Source organism: Hyaena hyaena, unplaced genomic scaffold (assembly GCF_003009895.1).
Source record: "Hyaena hyaena isolate Hyena2069 unplaced genomic scaffold, ASM300989v1 scaffold_156, whole genome shotgun sequence".
NCBI classification, from domain to species: domain Eukaryota; kingdom Metazoa; phylum Chordata; class Mammalia; order Carnivora; family Hyaenidae; genus Hyaena; species Hyaena hyaena.
The window spans coordinates 1205819-1223206 of record NW_024080788.1 but is presented as its reverse complement, the minus strand read 5'-3'; the positions used below and the strand labels follow the sequence as shown (position 1 = coordinate 1223206).

Here is a 17388-nt window from a genome sequence, read left to right as displayed (position 1 = left end):
TTGCATCTAAATCTCCCATATAAGAATGGAAAAGAATTGATATAAAATGATTATTTGTTTGTTTGTTTGTTTATTTTTGAGAGAGAGAGAGCATAAGCAGGGGAGGGGAGCAGAGAGACAGGGAGAAAGAGAATCCCAAGCAGGCTCCATGCCCAGAGTGGAGCCTGATGTGGGGCTCAGTGTGCGGCTCGATCTCACAACTGACCTGAGGTGAAATCAAGAGTTGGACACTAACTAACTGAGCCACCCAGGTCCAGGTGCCCCAGTGTTAAATGATTTTTAAAGTAAGCATCTAATTAAAAATTTTCCGAGATCTCTCTTCTTTAATTTTCCACTTGGAATCATGTACTCATGAAATAGTAAGTTCAGGTCACTCCTTCTCTGGAAATGTGTCAGGAGTAACATTTATGATCTATTTTTAGACTTCAGAATGAGGGACAGATAAATTTGTCAAGGTTTGCAAATAAAGAAAGTGCTGTTCCATATTTGTAAGAAACTTTTGGATAGCCTTCAGTTGAAATAATTGATGTTAAAATAAGATTTTACTTGTTTTCATTTGAGCTGTGGTTATATAATTTTGTAAGTTAAAATAAAAATCAATGGTTTTGAAAAATGCAGTTGCAGCATGAAGATTTAAGTGGATTAAAATGATGTATATGGGGGTGCCTAGCTGGCTGAGTGTCAGCAGAGCATGCAACTCTTGATCTTAAGGTCATTAGTTTGAGTCCCACGTTGAGTGTAGAGATTGCTTTTTAAAAAAGTTTTTAAAAATCTTCATATTTGTATATGCATATAATACATAGGAGTAGAATGGTAATGATAGTCTTAATTCAGTCCATTGTTTAATGAATATTGGCTTGGAAAAGGTATAAATAACCACTCCTACAGAGTACAGTGCCTTCCAACATGGCAGGTTTTGTGTTGGGTGAATTAATGAGTAAACTCTAGTAGCTATGAATCATCATATGAATAAACCACACTAGTTAGACTTCATTTACTACTCCAGATTTTTATGTTTAAATGTTGAGTCTCACAGTTTAGAATTTAAGGCTGATTCTGAAAAACCACAATGTTTACATGGTAAAAGAAAAAGTCTTTAATGAAGTTTAGAGAACTATGAAGGAAGTGTTTTGCCTTGATTTTCGATAATGTTACTGTTGAAATTATTCAGCAAGTTTAATATCTGTTGAATACTTTTGAAGGCACATTAGCACTTTGAAGTTAGTTATATCCTCTTTGATAAGGTAGCAGTAAAAGAGCTAGTTGTATTTCCAGCTATCTCCAAAAACCTGCTTGTTTTTAGTAGCAAAATTAATACATACAGATGGAAAAAAACAAGGAAAAGAAAAAAGTTCTTCCCATCCCTCAACCCCCTTATGCATTCACTCCGATGCTATTTGAAAGAAATTAATGTATTGGGAAATAGGCACTAAGGAAAATATAATCTTTAGGAACTGCTATTTTCCAGGCACCACACATGGTTTCCCATGGCTGGAGCATAGCGTAAGAGGTGAAGGCTTGCAGGAGACGAGGCTGGCAAGCCAGGTGTAAGCTGTCCGTAGAAGCTGTTCTAGAATTTTAGGCATTCTCAGTGTGGGCTTGGGCAAGGTCATCTCTGGTGATAGTCGGGGATGGAATAGAGGAGGCTGGACAGGAGTTTAGTAAGGAAGCTACACTGCTTTGGAGATCAACCTCAGGAAGGTCATTATTCTGATATTATGTGGTTGGTGCTTGTCTATCATTTGGACCAGTGCTTTTCAAACTTAATATGCATGCACATCAGCTGGGGACCTTGTTAATGTGTCTGTTCTGATTCAGTAGGGCCAGTGGGTGAGGCATGAGATTCTGCATTTCACAGTCTCCCAGGTAGTGCTAAGACTTTGGACTGTAAGCAGCTGCAACACCTGCTCTTGGAAGAACTGAGTGCCGGCCACAGCCAGGGGCTGAGAGGAGTCCAGTTATCAGTCTGAGGGCCCCAAGTTAAAATGGGGACAGCCATACTGACTGATGTGAGCTCCTCGGAGCTGGAGCGGTCAGTGCTGTGTTGTAGCCCCCGCCCTCAGTTGTGGCAGGAGGAGCTTGCTAAGCTACAAGCCCTCTACCGATTCAGACACAGGCTTCCTAACCTGACACCGAGCTGTTGCATTTCTGCTCTGATCTCTCTTTGTATGTCAGAGCCCAGAGAAGAGGTGGTGTCCGGTAAGAGCTGGGCCACAGGCCATTGACCTGGGGCTGCAGGGAGACCCTGATGCTTTGAGGAGAAGCAAAACTGAATGTTTCACTATTACCTATTCTTTATTTATAGAATGTAAGCTCCGACTCAAACAAAAGTTTTATTATGTTTAAAAAGACATTATAAAGCTGTATTTGTACAGTAAAGTCAATTTTGAAAAATGGAGAAAATTTGTTACAAGAAAAAAATCAACAGAATTCCTATTTCAAATGTCTAAGCACTTACTGACGTTTTATTTCATCCTATGGTCTTTGTGCATACGTTGCCATTTATTTTAAAATTTTTTAACATTCATTTTAGAGAGAGAGAGAGAGAGAGAATGAGTTAGGGAGGGGCAGAGAGAGGGAGACATAGAATCTGAAGCAGGCTCCAGGCTCTGAGCTGTCAGCACAGAGCCCGATGCGGGGCTCAAACCCATGAACTGTGAGATCATGACCTGAGCTGAAGTCGGGTCACCACCTGAACCACCCAGTCACCCCTGTTACCATTTATTTAGGAAATATTTTTTATTGGGGCACCTGGGTGGCTTAGTCGGTTAAGCGTCCGACTTTCACTTAGGTCACAATCTCACGGTTTGTGGGTTTGAGCCCCGCGTCGGGCTCTGTGCTGACTACCAGCTCAGAGCCTGAAGCCTGTTTCAGTCTGTGACTCCCTCTCTCTCTGACCCTCCCCTGCTCATGCTGTCTCTCTCTCTCTCTCCTAGAAATAAATAAAACATTAAAAAAAATTAAAAAGAAAAAAAGAAAATATTTTTTATCAAATCAAAGAAAAACTTTAAGCCTACATTTTTGAGACTTCATTAAAGAGGACAGGCTTATTGGGTGTTTTGTTTTGCTTGTTCTTCTTGCTGCTGTTGAGTATTTTACAACTTTGGAACCGAGCACAAGTTTTAAGACCTAGTTATGCAATGGTTTCCTCACAGAAGCCCCGACCTACCCGCCAGTTATATTTGGGGGACAGTGAAGACAGGAGCCATTTGTATGTGTGTCCGTTGGTTGCTAATGCAGAGGCAGGACCCAAGACCCAGCAAGCTCAGGAATATTTGCTATGAGTAAACATGGACTGAAAAACCATATTAAATCTATCTCCTGATTTTTTTAATAAACAAAATTACAAAGAAAGTCTTTTCTCTAAGATTTTTTAAATTTTAATATTTTTAATATTTAGGAATTTGACATTGTGTATGTATTATGTCACCATGGATATTTGGGTTCTCCTTTTAGTAAGAGTCTGTTTAATATCTGGTTAACAGAAGCCTATGGTTTATTTTTCTATTCAAATTTCTAAATAAATAGACACAGGAAAAGTATGTGTTTTGCATATGCTAATTTTCTGTTGGATAACAGCTAACAATATATAAGTACTGAAAGACTAATACTCAAAGAGAAGGAGTGAGGCTAGTAGTTTCTGGGTCTTCATCAGCCCAGAATCCTTTATTGGCATACAGTTCTGACATTCTTTTTTTTTTTTAAATGTTTTATTTATTTCTAGGAGAGAGAGAGAGAGACAGCGTGAGCAGGGGAGGGTCAGAGAGAGAGGGAGTCACAGACTCTGAAACAGGCTCCAGGCTCTGAGCTGGCAGTCAGCACAGAGCCCGACGCAGGGCTCGAACCCACGAACCGTGAGATCATGACCTAAGCGAAAGTCAGACGCTTAACCGACTAAGCCACCCAGGCGCCCCTCTGACATTCTTAACCATATTTGATAGTCTTAATGCTTGCAAAGTTCTGACTCACACAGTTTCAGATGGTTAGGAACTGAAATACATGTAAGGGCCTCAAGAATTTTGCTCTGGGCTCTTCCTATCACAGATGGCCCTTAGAATTTCACATCACTTACTGAAATGCTGCCAGAGCAAGTGAACATGTGGAAATGAGCTTTCATCTGCAACTTGCCTAGAATCCTCTAGCTCTTGGAATTCTTCTGTGGTATGCTCTTTTGTACACTGCCCCAAAACACAGCTTGTATGCATGAGTATACCATGCTCTCTAAGAACCTAAGTCAGTCAGTGCTCTGAGAGGTCAGCTAAATAGAAAATACCAGTCAGTTATGCAAGATGAATAATTTCTAGAGTTCTGTACAATATCATGGCTATTGTTAAGAAATTCTGTCAAAAAGATAGATATCATGTTCAATGTTTTCACCAGAACTAAAAAAAAAAAGAAAAGAAATCCCAGTATAAGGATTATTGCTTTATTGGAACAAAACGTGTCAAAGATGACTCGATTAGCATTTCTGATTGTAAGAACAGCCCAATCTTTAGAGTGCCCTGTGAACTATTCTTACTTTCAGTTTTAGTTATTGGATCCTTCTGTGTTTACTGTCAGACAAATGAGTGGTCTATAGGGATTTACCTATTACTAATCCCATGTATATAGACTTGCTTTCTCTCAGATAATATTCTAAATGGAGACACTGTGTAAGTATTAATTAGTTTAATACAGTTTATTTTTAATAGATCATATCTGTGTTCTCCTTTAGCATGCATGAGTGTAGACAATAAAAATGACCCTCTGTTTGCTGCATACCACTGATCCTGGGTTTTGGTAATGAATGAAAATTTTAAAGAAAGAGCCTAGTGATGGTCAGCACTGAGTGCACCTTAAAATCGCTGGGGGCGGGAGGGGGGTGGCTTTTAAAATGATGTCTCAGCCCAGCCCCAGAAATTCTAATTTAATTGGTCTGAGAATGAGACTTCCTCAATGACATTTTATAAAAGATCTCCTGGTAAATGTAATACATAGCTATAGTTGAGAATCACTGGCACAGAGTAAATCCTTTTGAGCCAGGGTCTCTTGGCTTCTCAGAAGTTCTTCTACTTCTGACATTTTAATATGGACTGTAATGTCTATGTGTGCATGGGAAATTTTCAGAAGAGACCAAAGAATTTCAGATTTTCAAAGAGTATGTGACTTTAAATTTAAAAATCCTTAGTGTAGAAAATGAAAACAAAAACCGTGGACTTTTCTAGACAGCAAACCTTTGAAAATTTGAAGAGGAAGGGAAGTTGACAGTGAAGTCAGAAAAAGAGCATCAAAGGTAGGAAGAAGCAGTGATGTGCTGGAGCTGTCTGGCACCAGCCTGTGAGAGCCGATTATGTGTATGCCCAACTCTGTGCTCTGTGATGTCATGTTGGTGGCTTGAGTGTGGCCATGGTGGGAGTCTTTACACCACAGAGGTAGTAGATTGCCCTGATCAGCGCTCTCCTTCCTGCTTCCTCTCTCCTCAGGATACATTGTAGTAATGATGAAGGTCAGGTGAGGAGAAGTTTAAAGATACTCAAGAGTGCCAAGTGCCGCAGAACTCAACTGTAGTGATGCCTGAGAGCTGCTGGACTATCAGCTGACTCTTCAGAACAACTTTGGATCTGGTTGTTCAGGCTGGCTGCAAGTGCCCAATCTCATTCGTTCAGTAAATGTTTATCATGTGCTCTCCCCGTCCCTAATGTCTATGGAGGCATCTGGCAAAGTTCTGGATACATAAAGGGAAACATCAGAAGAAATAGATTGTGAGCAAGTAGAAAAGGATTTCAGCTTACCTAGAGGTGAAATGAGTTCCTTAAAGTCACACCAGTAATGGCAGAGATAAAACCAGAGCCTGCGTTTCTCAACATGCCCTCTCTCACTACACCGTAGTGAATTATATTTTAAGGAGTTAGGACTTTCTGTAAGTCAAAGATAGAGGTCATTTCTTCAGATATCATCATCAGAATAATACTCTTGGGAACTTATCAGCATTGAGTACTGGGATCGATTCAATGTGGAGAAAGCCATGGAGGAGCAGGTAGGCTGGATCGGAGACTGCTATAAGCCAAGCAAGAGAGTGCTAAGAGAAAGGTGAACTTTTGCTGACCATCAAACAGGAATTTTGTAAGATACAGAGGAAAGGGGCTGACAGTGTGAGACAGATGTGAAATGAGTTTAGGAAGAGATAGCTTGGAAGTGGTTTGGGGTGAGCACAAGGAGAGGGGGGACCAAGTGCAGTGATTTTCTCCACTGCCATGGTCATTTAGCTCATCAGGTCATTATTTACCTTTCTTCTTCAGGTTGGTTCTGTAGAGTTGGCTACAGAACATCCTTATCTGACCCTGACAATGTGTGAGACCTTCTGAATGCATTCTGTTCCTGCTGCTTATTCTTTAACTGATGGTAGTCACTACCATCCATGATTAGTATGATTTAATTCAATCTTGGGGGAAAAAACCCATCTGCTTTCTTACTTAGAGCAAGTAAATAATTTGAGTGTAGGAAGGACTACTTGTGATGGCCACTGATATTCTGGGCATTGCTATCATTTTTAGCTGACTGTCTATTATAAAGAGGTGGCATCTATTCAGGGAGGAAGACTTCAGGTTTGGAGAAATACCTTAGGGGAAGGCAAAGTGATTTTTTAAAAATGTGAGAATTGTTTAAAAGTATTAATGTAATTACAAGGATATATATTTGGTAAAGAAAAATTAAAAGCAAATACTAAAAAAAGAAGGAACCATGATATCTAATAAGAGATTTACTTTCAGTACTTCCTGTTTTAACCTAAAAATCCAACATATATTAATTTGTTTACAGGTGCTTTTCAGTGGGAAGAATTGGAAGAAGATATCAGGAAGAAATTGAAAGATTCTGGGGATGTTTCAAATGTAATTGAGAAAGTGAAATGCATTTTGAAAACACCAGGGAAGGTAAAATTACTTTATTGAAAATCAGTTTACATTGATGTTCTCTGAATTTTAACAGATATACTACTGTGATAATAATATTGAGTCATTAGAAGAGTCAATAGTATATAAATATGTTTTCTTGCGTCTGTTTTTGCCATTAAATATTTTAAACACAAACTTGTATTATTTCTCACTATCTCAGATTTTAATTCACATAAGAATTAAAATATGTGTGAGTCATATCTTTAAAATGTTGACTTGTGAATTCCATACTCTGAAACTTTCCCCTAGAGCTCCAGGAATATGCAATCTATGTCAAGAATGAAGCGCTGTTGAATTTGTCCAGTTATAGTTAAGCTTGTTAAAAGGCATGCTTTCTTGCTTTTCAGAATTTAAGTTCAGATAGTTTTCTGGAGCAAGGCAGTTTTTTTGTGTACTCTTTTCAAGAGTCCCGAGAAATTGCTTTGATCAGGTGGACAGTTAAGGATTTGTTTCTCATCTTACATAGGTTTAAAATTATAAGTGAAATCAAAGGTTATAAAATGCAGACTTTGTATCGAGTCATAAACATGTGCATGTTAAAACTCCAGTCACTTAGACTGCAGAGTCTGAAGGGCCTTAAAAATAAACTTGTTTATTTTAAGACAACAAATTATACAATTTAGCCAGTGTATTCTTATTTCAGATTCTGTGATAAACAAATTGGCTACAGTAGTTAAAAAGGTAAGTTATATGCAATGCCTAGCAGAATATAGACATGTTAAATGTGAGATAAAATATTATTCCTTTAATTTTTTTGTACAGATGACTGTCAATTCTATAACCTAAGTTAATGATGTTTTAGGTTAGTATTTTATTTTTTAAGCTGTTATGTTAAAACTGTACTAGCTTTTAATGAAGATTCCTGACTTATTTAAATGGAAAAAATTTTTTAAACAAAGTAATGTGGAATTAAGAAGCAAGACTTCTCTTGATTATCACACTGAAGCTGGTATTCGGAAGCTGCCCAGTTCTACAGAGTTATGGCAAAGTGGTAGCTGTCTTGCAGTCTAAGACAACTAAATAACGCTTTTGTAGAAATGTTCACATAAGCCTGCATTCTGTTTTTCAAAAGTTCTCTAGATTACTTGTTTATAGATCAGTGAAAATGTATGTTTATCAGCATTCTGTCCAAACAACTATCCTTCTATTTTTTTTTTCTTCAAATTCAAGGCATAGATAACACAGGAATCTGTTTATACAGATTATCTATCTATCTATCTATCTATCTATCTCTTTCTATTATCTATCTCTATCCATTCATCCATATATAATATATATCTACATATTATTCATGATATATAGACTCATAACCTTTATATGAATGGTTAGGACAAAGTGTTGCCTTCTGTTCTAAACCCAAGCCTTTCCTTGGTTGTGATTCCGAACACAGTCATTCCTTTGAGTACTGAGGTTAAAAAAAAAAATGAATTTTTGTTGGGGAAGAGGAGGTGGTAGCTGTACGATTCCATGATATTGAACTAAATTTCCTCCTTTGCATAGGAGGAGAGAAGAGTTCTGTGCTTTCTTGCTGTGCTTTCCTGGGATAAGGGTCTCTCTCATTCACTGAGTATAACACAGAGATATAATCCTGAGTTAGGAATCAGGAAATGTACATTTAAATTGTGAGTTGGCCATGAATTATCCCTGGGTCTCCTCAGGACTTTCTTACAATGAGGTATAAATGATGATTTCTGAAGCCCTTGCTAAGTTCTCAAATTCTGTGATGCTCTCTGACTTGCTCTGCTTCGTGTGTGGCTCCCATCTGAGTCCTCTCCACCAGTTCCTTTGATGTGAATTAAGGTATGTTGTGTACAGATCTGAGAATAGATGGTATGGGCCTAGGATTTGTATGATCCTGTTTTGCTTCTCTGCCTTGCTCATGGAAATCATTCTGGAATGATTTCTTTCTTTTTGTGAGTAAGGATAATAGTTTTGTTTTCCTCTTACCAAAGATTTTAACTTCCCACCGTAGTCGATTAATCCAGGATGGAGAATAGGTGCCATTTATTCTTATTGCTCCAGTTGTATGCTTGGTTATTTCTTTGGGATAAAGCTTTCTGTATTCCCTAGATAGCTAAGCAGAGGTCAGAGTCTTGACCCAGGCAGAAGTCCTGAGATTCAGCAAGGGAAACGGGTGAAGGGTAAGGGAAAGGGGCTGGCTCTTGAATTCTGGGGTTGGAACAAAGGATTGTCTGAAAGATAAACCAAGCACCAAATCCTAGGTGGAGGGTAGAGATGGGCTGGAGATTGCTAAGTCACACGGTCGCTCGTACTGGAGGCCACCATCTAGGCTAAGCAGATGTGAGAGCGCAGATAGGTGCAGTCATGGAAGAGGTTCTCTGAAACTCTGGATCAGAGATCCAGGCAACCTTTTATAGATTTCAGGAATCCCAGCTATGGGTAAAAAGACATTTAGGATTATAAGATTATACATTAAGATGGAAATGAATCAATTCATTACTTTCAGGTATTTTAATGTTGATCCTAGTAGACCATGATGTGATGGGGGAAATACATATTATTTTAAGTTAAAATTAAATTTTTATGTGTGTACCTTCTTAATTAGTGAATAAACACACAGGTTGTTTTTGTAAACATATTTTATTAGGCATTCATAGGAGGTTGGACTATTGTCTGTTTCTTAGGTAGCAGAGGTCTGCGTGGATTTGGGACCCCACATGTCTCAGCCAGCAAAATGATTTTTCACTTAGCCGGTTCACTCACTGCTGAGAACACTGGACAGGGCAGTGGTGCTTATTCTTATGTAGCACATGTCATTCTTGAGGGCACGTTCCCCTGACAGCTAGGATCAGAGATGCCATAGACTAGGTAATCCTTGTTTCTTCAAACATTTCAGTACAGTTTTCCAGATCCTCTAACCAACCTATATATATTATCAAAGCATATTGTACATTTCTTTTTGTATTTTTGTCTTCCCTTCTAGATAAATTGTCTAAGGAACTGCAAAACTTATCAAGCCAGAAAACCTCTGTGGTTTTATAACACTTCCCTGAAATTTTTCCTTAATAAACCAATGCTTGCTGATGTTGTCTTCGAAATACAAGGTATGGTTCAAATTTGCAAAGTTCATTACTCATTTTATTTCTTATTTTCTAACCTAACTTTATATTTCAGCTTTGAATATTTTGAATGAAGAAACGACTGTTCTCTAATGCAGATGTAGATTAATACTGACCAAATTGCAGCAGAATTTAGGGAAATGCAATATGTTGTTAAAATAAGGAAAGAAATTTATAGTTTCCTACTTTTTTTTTTTTTTTTTTTTTACCCTTACCTTACACTCCATTGACTTTTATGGGCGAGCATGCAGTGGAGTGAATTGTAACATCACCTCATTATATTTTTATCTGTGTATTTCTTTAAGACACTAGTTCTTAAATCATCTGAAATCAGCCCTCTTTACATTATATAACCTGTCACTGGTTCAGTTCTCTTTTTATTTTAGCAAAAGGAACTAACTATGCATTGAGGGTTATGCCCGGCTTACATTAGGCATTGGTAGATATTGCTACACTTATTCTTCACAGCACTCTGAGAATTATCACCAGAGCAACTGAGAGCTGGTTTTTATCTCTGTAAGAAAATAATGCTACCTAATTTTAATAACAAGTTGTTTTAATGCCCATTATTGATTATTCACTTGGATAATTTTGCTACTTGAGTAGATTAAAAGCATAATCTTAAAAATGAATTGTCAGTTACCTTCAACTCTGCAAGAAGGCTAGGGGTTGTTTCCAGATGTATTAAATAGAACTTCAGGTGGGCTATTACCAAAAGCAAGATATAATGCTAATTTTATGATAGAAATGGAAGGCAGCTAACAGTCACTTGCCTTTTTAACTTTGGCCACTTGCCAAGCCAAAGAGTGAATTGGAAACTTTCCCAAGTGCCTTCAGATAAGCTACAGTCAGCGCTGTTTGAAATGTGACCATGAAGCATTGAGAATGGGACTGTAAGAGTGACCTTGAAATACATAAAGAGTGATTTGGGTGGGGAAGCTAACAAGAGACCATATTTGCTTCTAATTTGCCTAGGAGGCCTTCACACCAAACATCATGTTAATGTAACCCACTGAAGAGATGTTCAAAAGGAATATACAACATATGAAAGCATATGTTAATAGAAAAGAAATAAGCAGTGCTGTGGAGAATTCTTTCCCCTTATAATCTCTTGCTTTTCCCTCACAATTTCACCTTCCAGCCCTTTTGCAGGCACCTGCCTGTGGCCCCTACCTGTGCGGAGGCCGGTGTGGGAGGGCCCGCTGTGGGCTGTGCTGATGCTCAGCTCCTGGGCTGCCCTTTGTCGCTCCTCAGCTCACAAACCAAGGCATTCCAAAGAGTCGGGAGCTGAGACAAGCAGGCATGGGTGGAAGCAGGGTCTAGCAAGGGCTTCTCGGTCATCTGGCCACCTGCAGGAGGAGAAGCGAGCTTACCTTCTGAAGAGTTTGGGGAGGGGAGCTCTAGTGTGCAGAAGGGAACAGTGTTGTCCCCTCAGGAGGAAGGCTGAGCCTGAGGTCTGCAACTCGAGCTTTAGCCTTGGCTCTGCATTCCCAGGAGCATGTGTCCTTAGGCCAGTCACGTAATGTGGCTTGTGTTCTCAAGTCTCATTTCTAGAGTGATGAAGGTGAACCGTAAGGTTCTAAAAGGTCATTTTTTGTGTTAAGCTTATGGAGGTGGTAGTGGCCAAGACTAGAAAGACCTGGCTGGGATCTTGCGCAGGTGCATATTTGTCATACTGGTGTGGCTGCCTTACTTTAGATCTGCTCCCTTGTTCCCTTGCCTGTAAAAAGGGGATACTCACTTCTACCTGGTAGAGTGGTCATGAGAATTGAGATGGTACATTACTATAAAGGTATATTGAAAGGCCTGATGGTACATATTCTAAATCTCTCTTGTCTTAGACAAGTTTCCTGTTTTCAGAGTAAAACAAAAACATTCTAAAAATTTCATTTTTGAAACTTGGAAAGTAATATATGAAGATAATTACTTCATATGTAATTTGAAATAGTGAAGAAATGATATGAAGAAGGCATGACAAATGTAGGATTTTACTCTAATATGTAATAAAAACAAAGATCTTTGATAATCTATGTTATTAGAAAACTTGGGCTTTTAAATTTTATATCACTCTTAAACATTCTTTCTTTTAAAAAGTTTCAAGGCACCTGGGTGGCTCAGTTGATTGAGCATTCTGCTTCTGCTAAGGTCATGATCTCACAGTTTGTGAGTTCAGGCCTCGCAGGGGGCTCTGTGCTGACAGCTGAGAGCCTGGAGCCTGCTTCAGATTCTGTGTCTCCCTCTCTCTCTGTCCCTCCCCCACTTACAGTGTGTCTTTCTCTCTCTCTCAAAAATAAACATTAAAACAATTATTTTAAGTTTCTAAAACTGTAACCAAAACTAACTACTACAAAAGGAATAGTTTAGGCCTTGACATTTTCAAAGAACATGTTTATCTTTTAACTAGAAAATTGATGCTTTTTTTTTTTCTCCTTTAATTCTTCAGCTTTATCTTATTGCTGTTTGGTATAATAGAACTGGATTGTGTTCATTCAGCATATTTTATACAGTGTTTCTATATTTATACAGTTTATATACTGTGTTGAAAAATGTGACTGTACTGCGGTGTTGTGTTACAGTTTCACAATAGAACAATTTATAATACCAAACAGTAGTTTGAAAAGGTGAGAAACAGAAATTGTGGTTTTCCTAACTGAAGGTATAGCAGTTGTCCAAACCAAATTCCAAGCTTGAAATGGGCTGAAAATGTCTTAATGTGTGTTTTGTTGCTGGTTTTGTAACTCTCTTGTAACTATATTGTCAATGGAAATTTTTTGTTAAAATTCCAAGGTTACATGTCAGATTCTTCCCCCATTCTTTCTCCTGTCCGTTTGGCATTTTGGGTCAATCTTAAATCCCTCCTCTCAACCCAAATAACAGGCTATAAAATTAAACAATGCTTCTAATTTTCCTTTTCTTTCTTTTTTTTTTTTAATTTTTTTAAATGTTTTATTTATTTCTAGGAGAGAGAGAGAGCCAACGTGAGCAGGGGAGGGTCAGAGAGAGAGGGAGTCACAGACTGAAACAGGCTCCAGGCTCTGAGCTGGCAGTCAGCACAGAGCCCGACGCGGGGCTCGAACCCACGAACCGCGAGATCATGACCCAAGCGAAAGTTGGACGCTTAACCGACTAAGCCACCCAGGCGCCCCAGCCTTTTCTTTTTCTTTAATAGTACCCTACTTTGAGATTTCAAAACCTTAGAATTCTAAGTCCAATTGCATGACCTGTTTTAATTCTTTGTCAATTGCTGTGCACAGAGCTGCTCAGCATGCTTCATCATGGAAACCGGTCATCCCCATCAGTGGACACTGTTCCATTGAGGGCAGGCCGCCTAATGGTAAAAGGGCAGGGAATGGAAAGAACGAAGAGGGGATGATGCCCGCTAGCAGGTGCGTGATGACCCAGTAGCAGTGCTCACTGTATGTAGCCTCTTCTCCCTGCTCCTGTGGGAGGTGCATTTGTGCAAATCATAGCTCCAAGCGCTGAACTCAGAACTGGCAGTGTTGGGCATTGCTTGTGAATTGTAAGGGATTACTGGCTTTGGAGAAAGTCACTGGACTTAGGTGGAACTCTTTCCTTCTTTTCTGAACCGGAAAGTGTCTTGTTTGGACTTAGAGAGGCTGAAGAATCCAATCATTGTAAATATTTTAGAGACGAATATATGCTCTGGAGAGGTAGGAGATTTTAAGGATGGATAGGTGAAGACTCTTGGGCAGAACGAGTGGTTTGGCGCATAGTGTTACTTTTTGGAAAGCTTTGTCATTCACACCGGCTGTGGTGTCTTGCACCAAACTAAACCCTTGACTGCCCCAAAGCAGGGTGGGTTTGTCTTTCTCATCTTTGTATCTTTAATACTTAACACACTGATTGGCATGTGGCGGGTGCTCGAAAATGGTGTGTGAAACTGATCTAGACTGAACTGAGGTCTGCCGTGGATTCGTGGGTTCTTAAGGTGGTGGGAGTGGTGGTTGCTTCTCCACCCACGTGCCACCTGGTGCAGCCTTGGTGCCATGGCACAGTAGCTGCAGACATTAGCAGGCGTTCACTAGACAGCCAGGTTAGTCTGCTGAGCTTCAGTGAACGGTATGGGCTGAGGGGCCTTTAAAAGTTCAAGGAGCTCTGGGCTCTCCCAGAAGTAGCAATGTTCCCTGAGGAGGTGGTACACTGGAGAGACACCTGGGGTCTAGGTCATCCCTGTCCAACTCTTCCATAAGGTCTGAAATGACTCCACAAAAGATCCCTTTACCATACTTGCTGTGACACATGGACTGCTTAGGCTGAGGGATAGTTCACTTTCTACAGGCTCTTGTTTCTGGTAAGGGGAAGCCTGGCCAGGTGTGTCCAAGAAGGGTAATGGCAGTGTTTTCTTGGGAGGCACATAGGTATAAATGGGTGATGGAATTTCAAGCCAGTTGTAAAGGATACATGCTTCATTATAAAAATAGGAAGCAAAATATTTCATTTCAATGTTTCTGTCTTCAGAAAATATGAACTAAGTAGCAATTAATTGCCAGTCTTAATTTCCTGTCTTCTAATTGTTGGTTTCAAAGTCAACTTTTGAACTCTTTGTTTTTCAATTAAAAACTAAAAAGCTTCTGATTAATGTTGATCATCTCTCCAAAATTTGCTTTCTGACATCAGCTTAGCTGTGCATCACACAAAGCCACTCTAACTAAAGGGAAATTGCTAGAATAACAACTCTGCATGTTTATGTAACTTACCTTTGTTTCCCTTTTGAACCTTGCAGGTACAACAGTGCCAGCGCACAGGGCCATCCTGGTGGCCCGTTGTGAAGTGATGGCAGCCATGTTTAATGGGAATTACATGGAAGCAAAGAGTGTTCTGATTCCAGTTTATGGTGTTTCCAAAGAGACTTTCTTGTCATTCTTAGAATATCTATACACAGACTCCTGTTGCCCAGGTGAGCAGCATAAATATTGGGGAGTATCTCCTGATTCCTTGTTTCCTTATCACTTGATAAATTACTTTCTGTGAAATTTGTTTTTGCGTAAGACTTATCACAGTTGACATCATGGAATGTGCTAATCAGGTGGAGGTGGTATTGGGATAACAATGAATTTTCAGTCAGTTCAAGTGGAGGAACAGTGGTTGGGTACCTCTTTCAGGCTTTCAGACTCAGGCGTGAGTCCCAGCCGACACCAATAGTGTGGCGATTCTGTGGGCACCCTAGAAATGGAGGTGACTGATGGTCCCCAGTGACTACTATAATTCTATAGATTGGGACAGAGACCTTCTTGAAGGACTATCCTTCCATAAAGAGAAGAAGGTTAGGTAGTTGCTTTTATGGCTCTAACTTCTGATTGAGGTACTTTTAAGGACTTTGGATATTCTGAGACACCTCCCCCCATTAGTCATCTCTGTGGCTCAGAGAATGTAGCGTTTTTTAAGGCCTTATTTTGACTTCTCTTAAAGTCATAATCTCTTTAAGCTAACTTCTCCAAAAGCTTTATCTAAGAAGTTTAGGATACCTGGTGGACTATAGGATTTATTTCCCTATTCACTGACTTAAGACTATCTCTGACTAAGAACTAATCATCTTTGGCAGCTACAAGCTGGAACATATCTTGCAGGTTTTTTCCAGCTGTGGTGGCAGTGTGTGTGGGGGATGTTGGGAGGGTAGGGGTTGGGGGCCTTAGAGAAATTGCAAAATCCTTTCAAAAGGCCTAGAGCCTGGGAATGCAGGTGTGGAAGCCCCTTTAATTAGTCTTCATCCTCTGGCCACCAGATGGCTCCCACCACAAACAGGACCAGAGTAAATCTCCCGTGGTTTACTTCATTCAGGATCCCATGACCTTGATTATAGAACCTGGCCAGGCACTCTAGCAAAGATAAAAAGAAAACACACATTTCAGACCATCCCTCTCTTCAGATTTATTGCTTTCATTTTTAGATTTGGAAGATTTCCAAGTTTGTCATTAAAATCTCTTGTTTTAAACAAGTCATGAGCCCTCTAGTGAAAGGTTTTAGAAGATCAAAAAAAGAAATTCCTTTTTTTAACTGAATTAATTTTGGTCTTGCAGCAAGCTATATACAGTACTGTGGAGCCAGTTACAGTTGCTACTGTGAGTGTTAAAGACTGGCTTATCCTTTTTGCTTAATAAAAGTGAAAGCATCAGTTCTCATCAGAATGTGTGCTATTGTTTATTTTATTATTTTAAAACTGCCAAATTTGTATATTAAATAAAAATTTGGACCCAGATTTAAAATAAGACAATTTAATTTCTCAGTCATCCTCCCACTAGAGTAATTGAAGATTCAAATTATAGGTTTTCTCTTGCTAATTACAAAAAATGCTCAGAGAAACACTATTAACTATTGGACAGAGCACTTTAAAAATTGGTAAAAGGTATGGGGAGAAAGTGAGTCAAAATGAATAATCAAAACGTAGATCAGATACTAAAATGTTTGCACTGGGAAAGAAAGGTAATCTAATCATTATGTTAAGTATTGATCATGCAGTTTTCTTGGTTCCTAGCTACAAAACAATGCAAGGAATTTAAGGAGGGGTTAGAAAGAGAATTACCGGAAAAATCACTTAGAAGGAAGAGTTTAAAAAAAAAAAAGTGGCATCTGGGTGGTTCAGTTGGTTAAGTGCTAACTCATGAGTTCGAGCCCGTATTGGGCTCTGTGCTGATAGCTCAGAGCCTGCTTGGGTTCTGTCTCCCTCTTTCTCTCTGCCCTTCTCCTGCTCATACTCTGTCTCTCTCAAAAATAAACATTTTTTTAAAAAGTAATAAATAAATAATTACTTTTTAAAAAAAAAAGCATAAAGAACCTGAGTGATTACCAGGGGCCAAGGGAAGGGGGAAATGGGAGTTACTGCTTAATGGGTGTAGAGTTTCAATTTGGGAAGAAGAAAAACCTTCTGGAGAAGGACGATGATGGTGGTTACATAACAATGTGAATGTACTTTAATGCCACTGAACTGTACACTTTAAAATGGTTGATGATAAATGTTATGATCTGTGTGTTTTGCCACAGTAAAAACAAACAAACCTGGGACTAAAGCCGGAAGAAGAAAAATGTGTAAGGGTTTAGTTTAGCTAGCTGAAAGAATTACACAGTAGCCTTAGAATTGATTATTAAGGGCAATTGTAGATTCTCCTAGTCTGAAGAATTAAGAGAACAAGCAAAACCAGAAAACAGTGGGGGCGCCTGGATGGCTCAGTCAGTTTAACACCTAACTCTTGATTCCGGCTTAGAGCGTGATCTCATAGTTCTGGAGATGGAGCCCTGTGGGGCCTCTGTGCTGACATTGCGAAGCCTGCTTGCGATTCTCTCGCTCCCTCTCTTTCTGCCCTTCTCCTGCTGGTGCTCTCTCTCTCAAAATAAATACATAAACTTAAAAAAATTATTGA

The 17388-nt window shown here is 39.3% G+C and overlaps 1 protein-coding gene across 2 annotated transcripts in view; it reads left to right on the top strand.

Moving 5' to 3' along the window:
* RHOBTB3 (Rho related BTB domain containing 3) overlaps nt 1-17388 on the top strand; it is a 61505-nt gene that overhangs the window by 29582 nt on the left and 14535 nt on the right. For both annotated transcript variants that reach the window (XM_039239400.1, XM_039239399.1), the window contains exons 7-9: nt 6799-6911; nt 9877-9997; nt 14757-14930. In XM_039239400.1, the coding sequence (XP_039095331.1) occupies nt 6799-6911; nt 9877-9997; nt 14757-14930 (408 nt within the window). The remainder of the gene's footprint in view (nt 1-6798; nt 6912-9876; nt 9998-14756; nt 14931-17388) is intronic.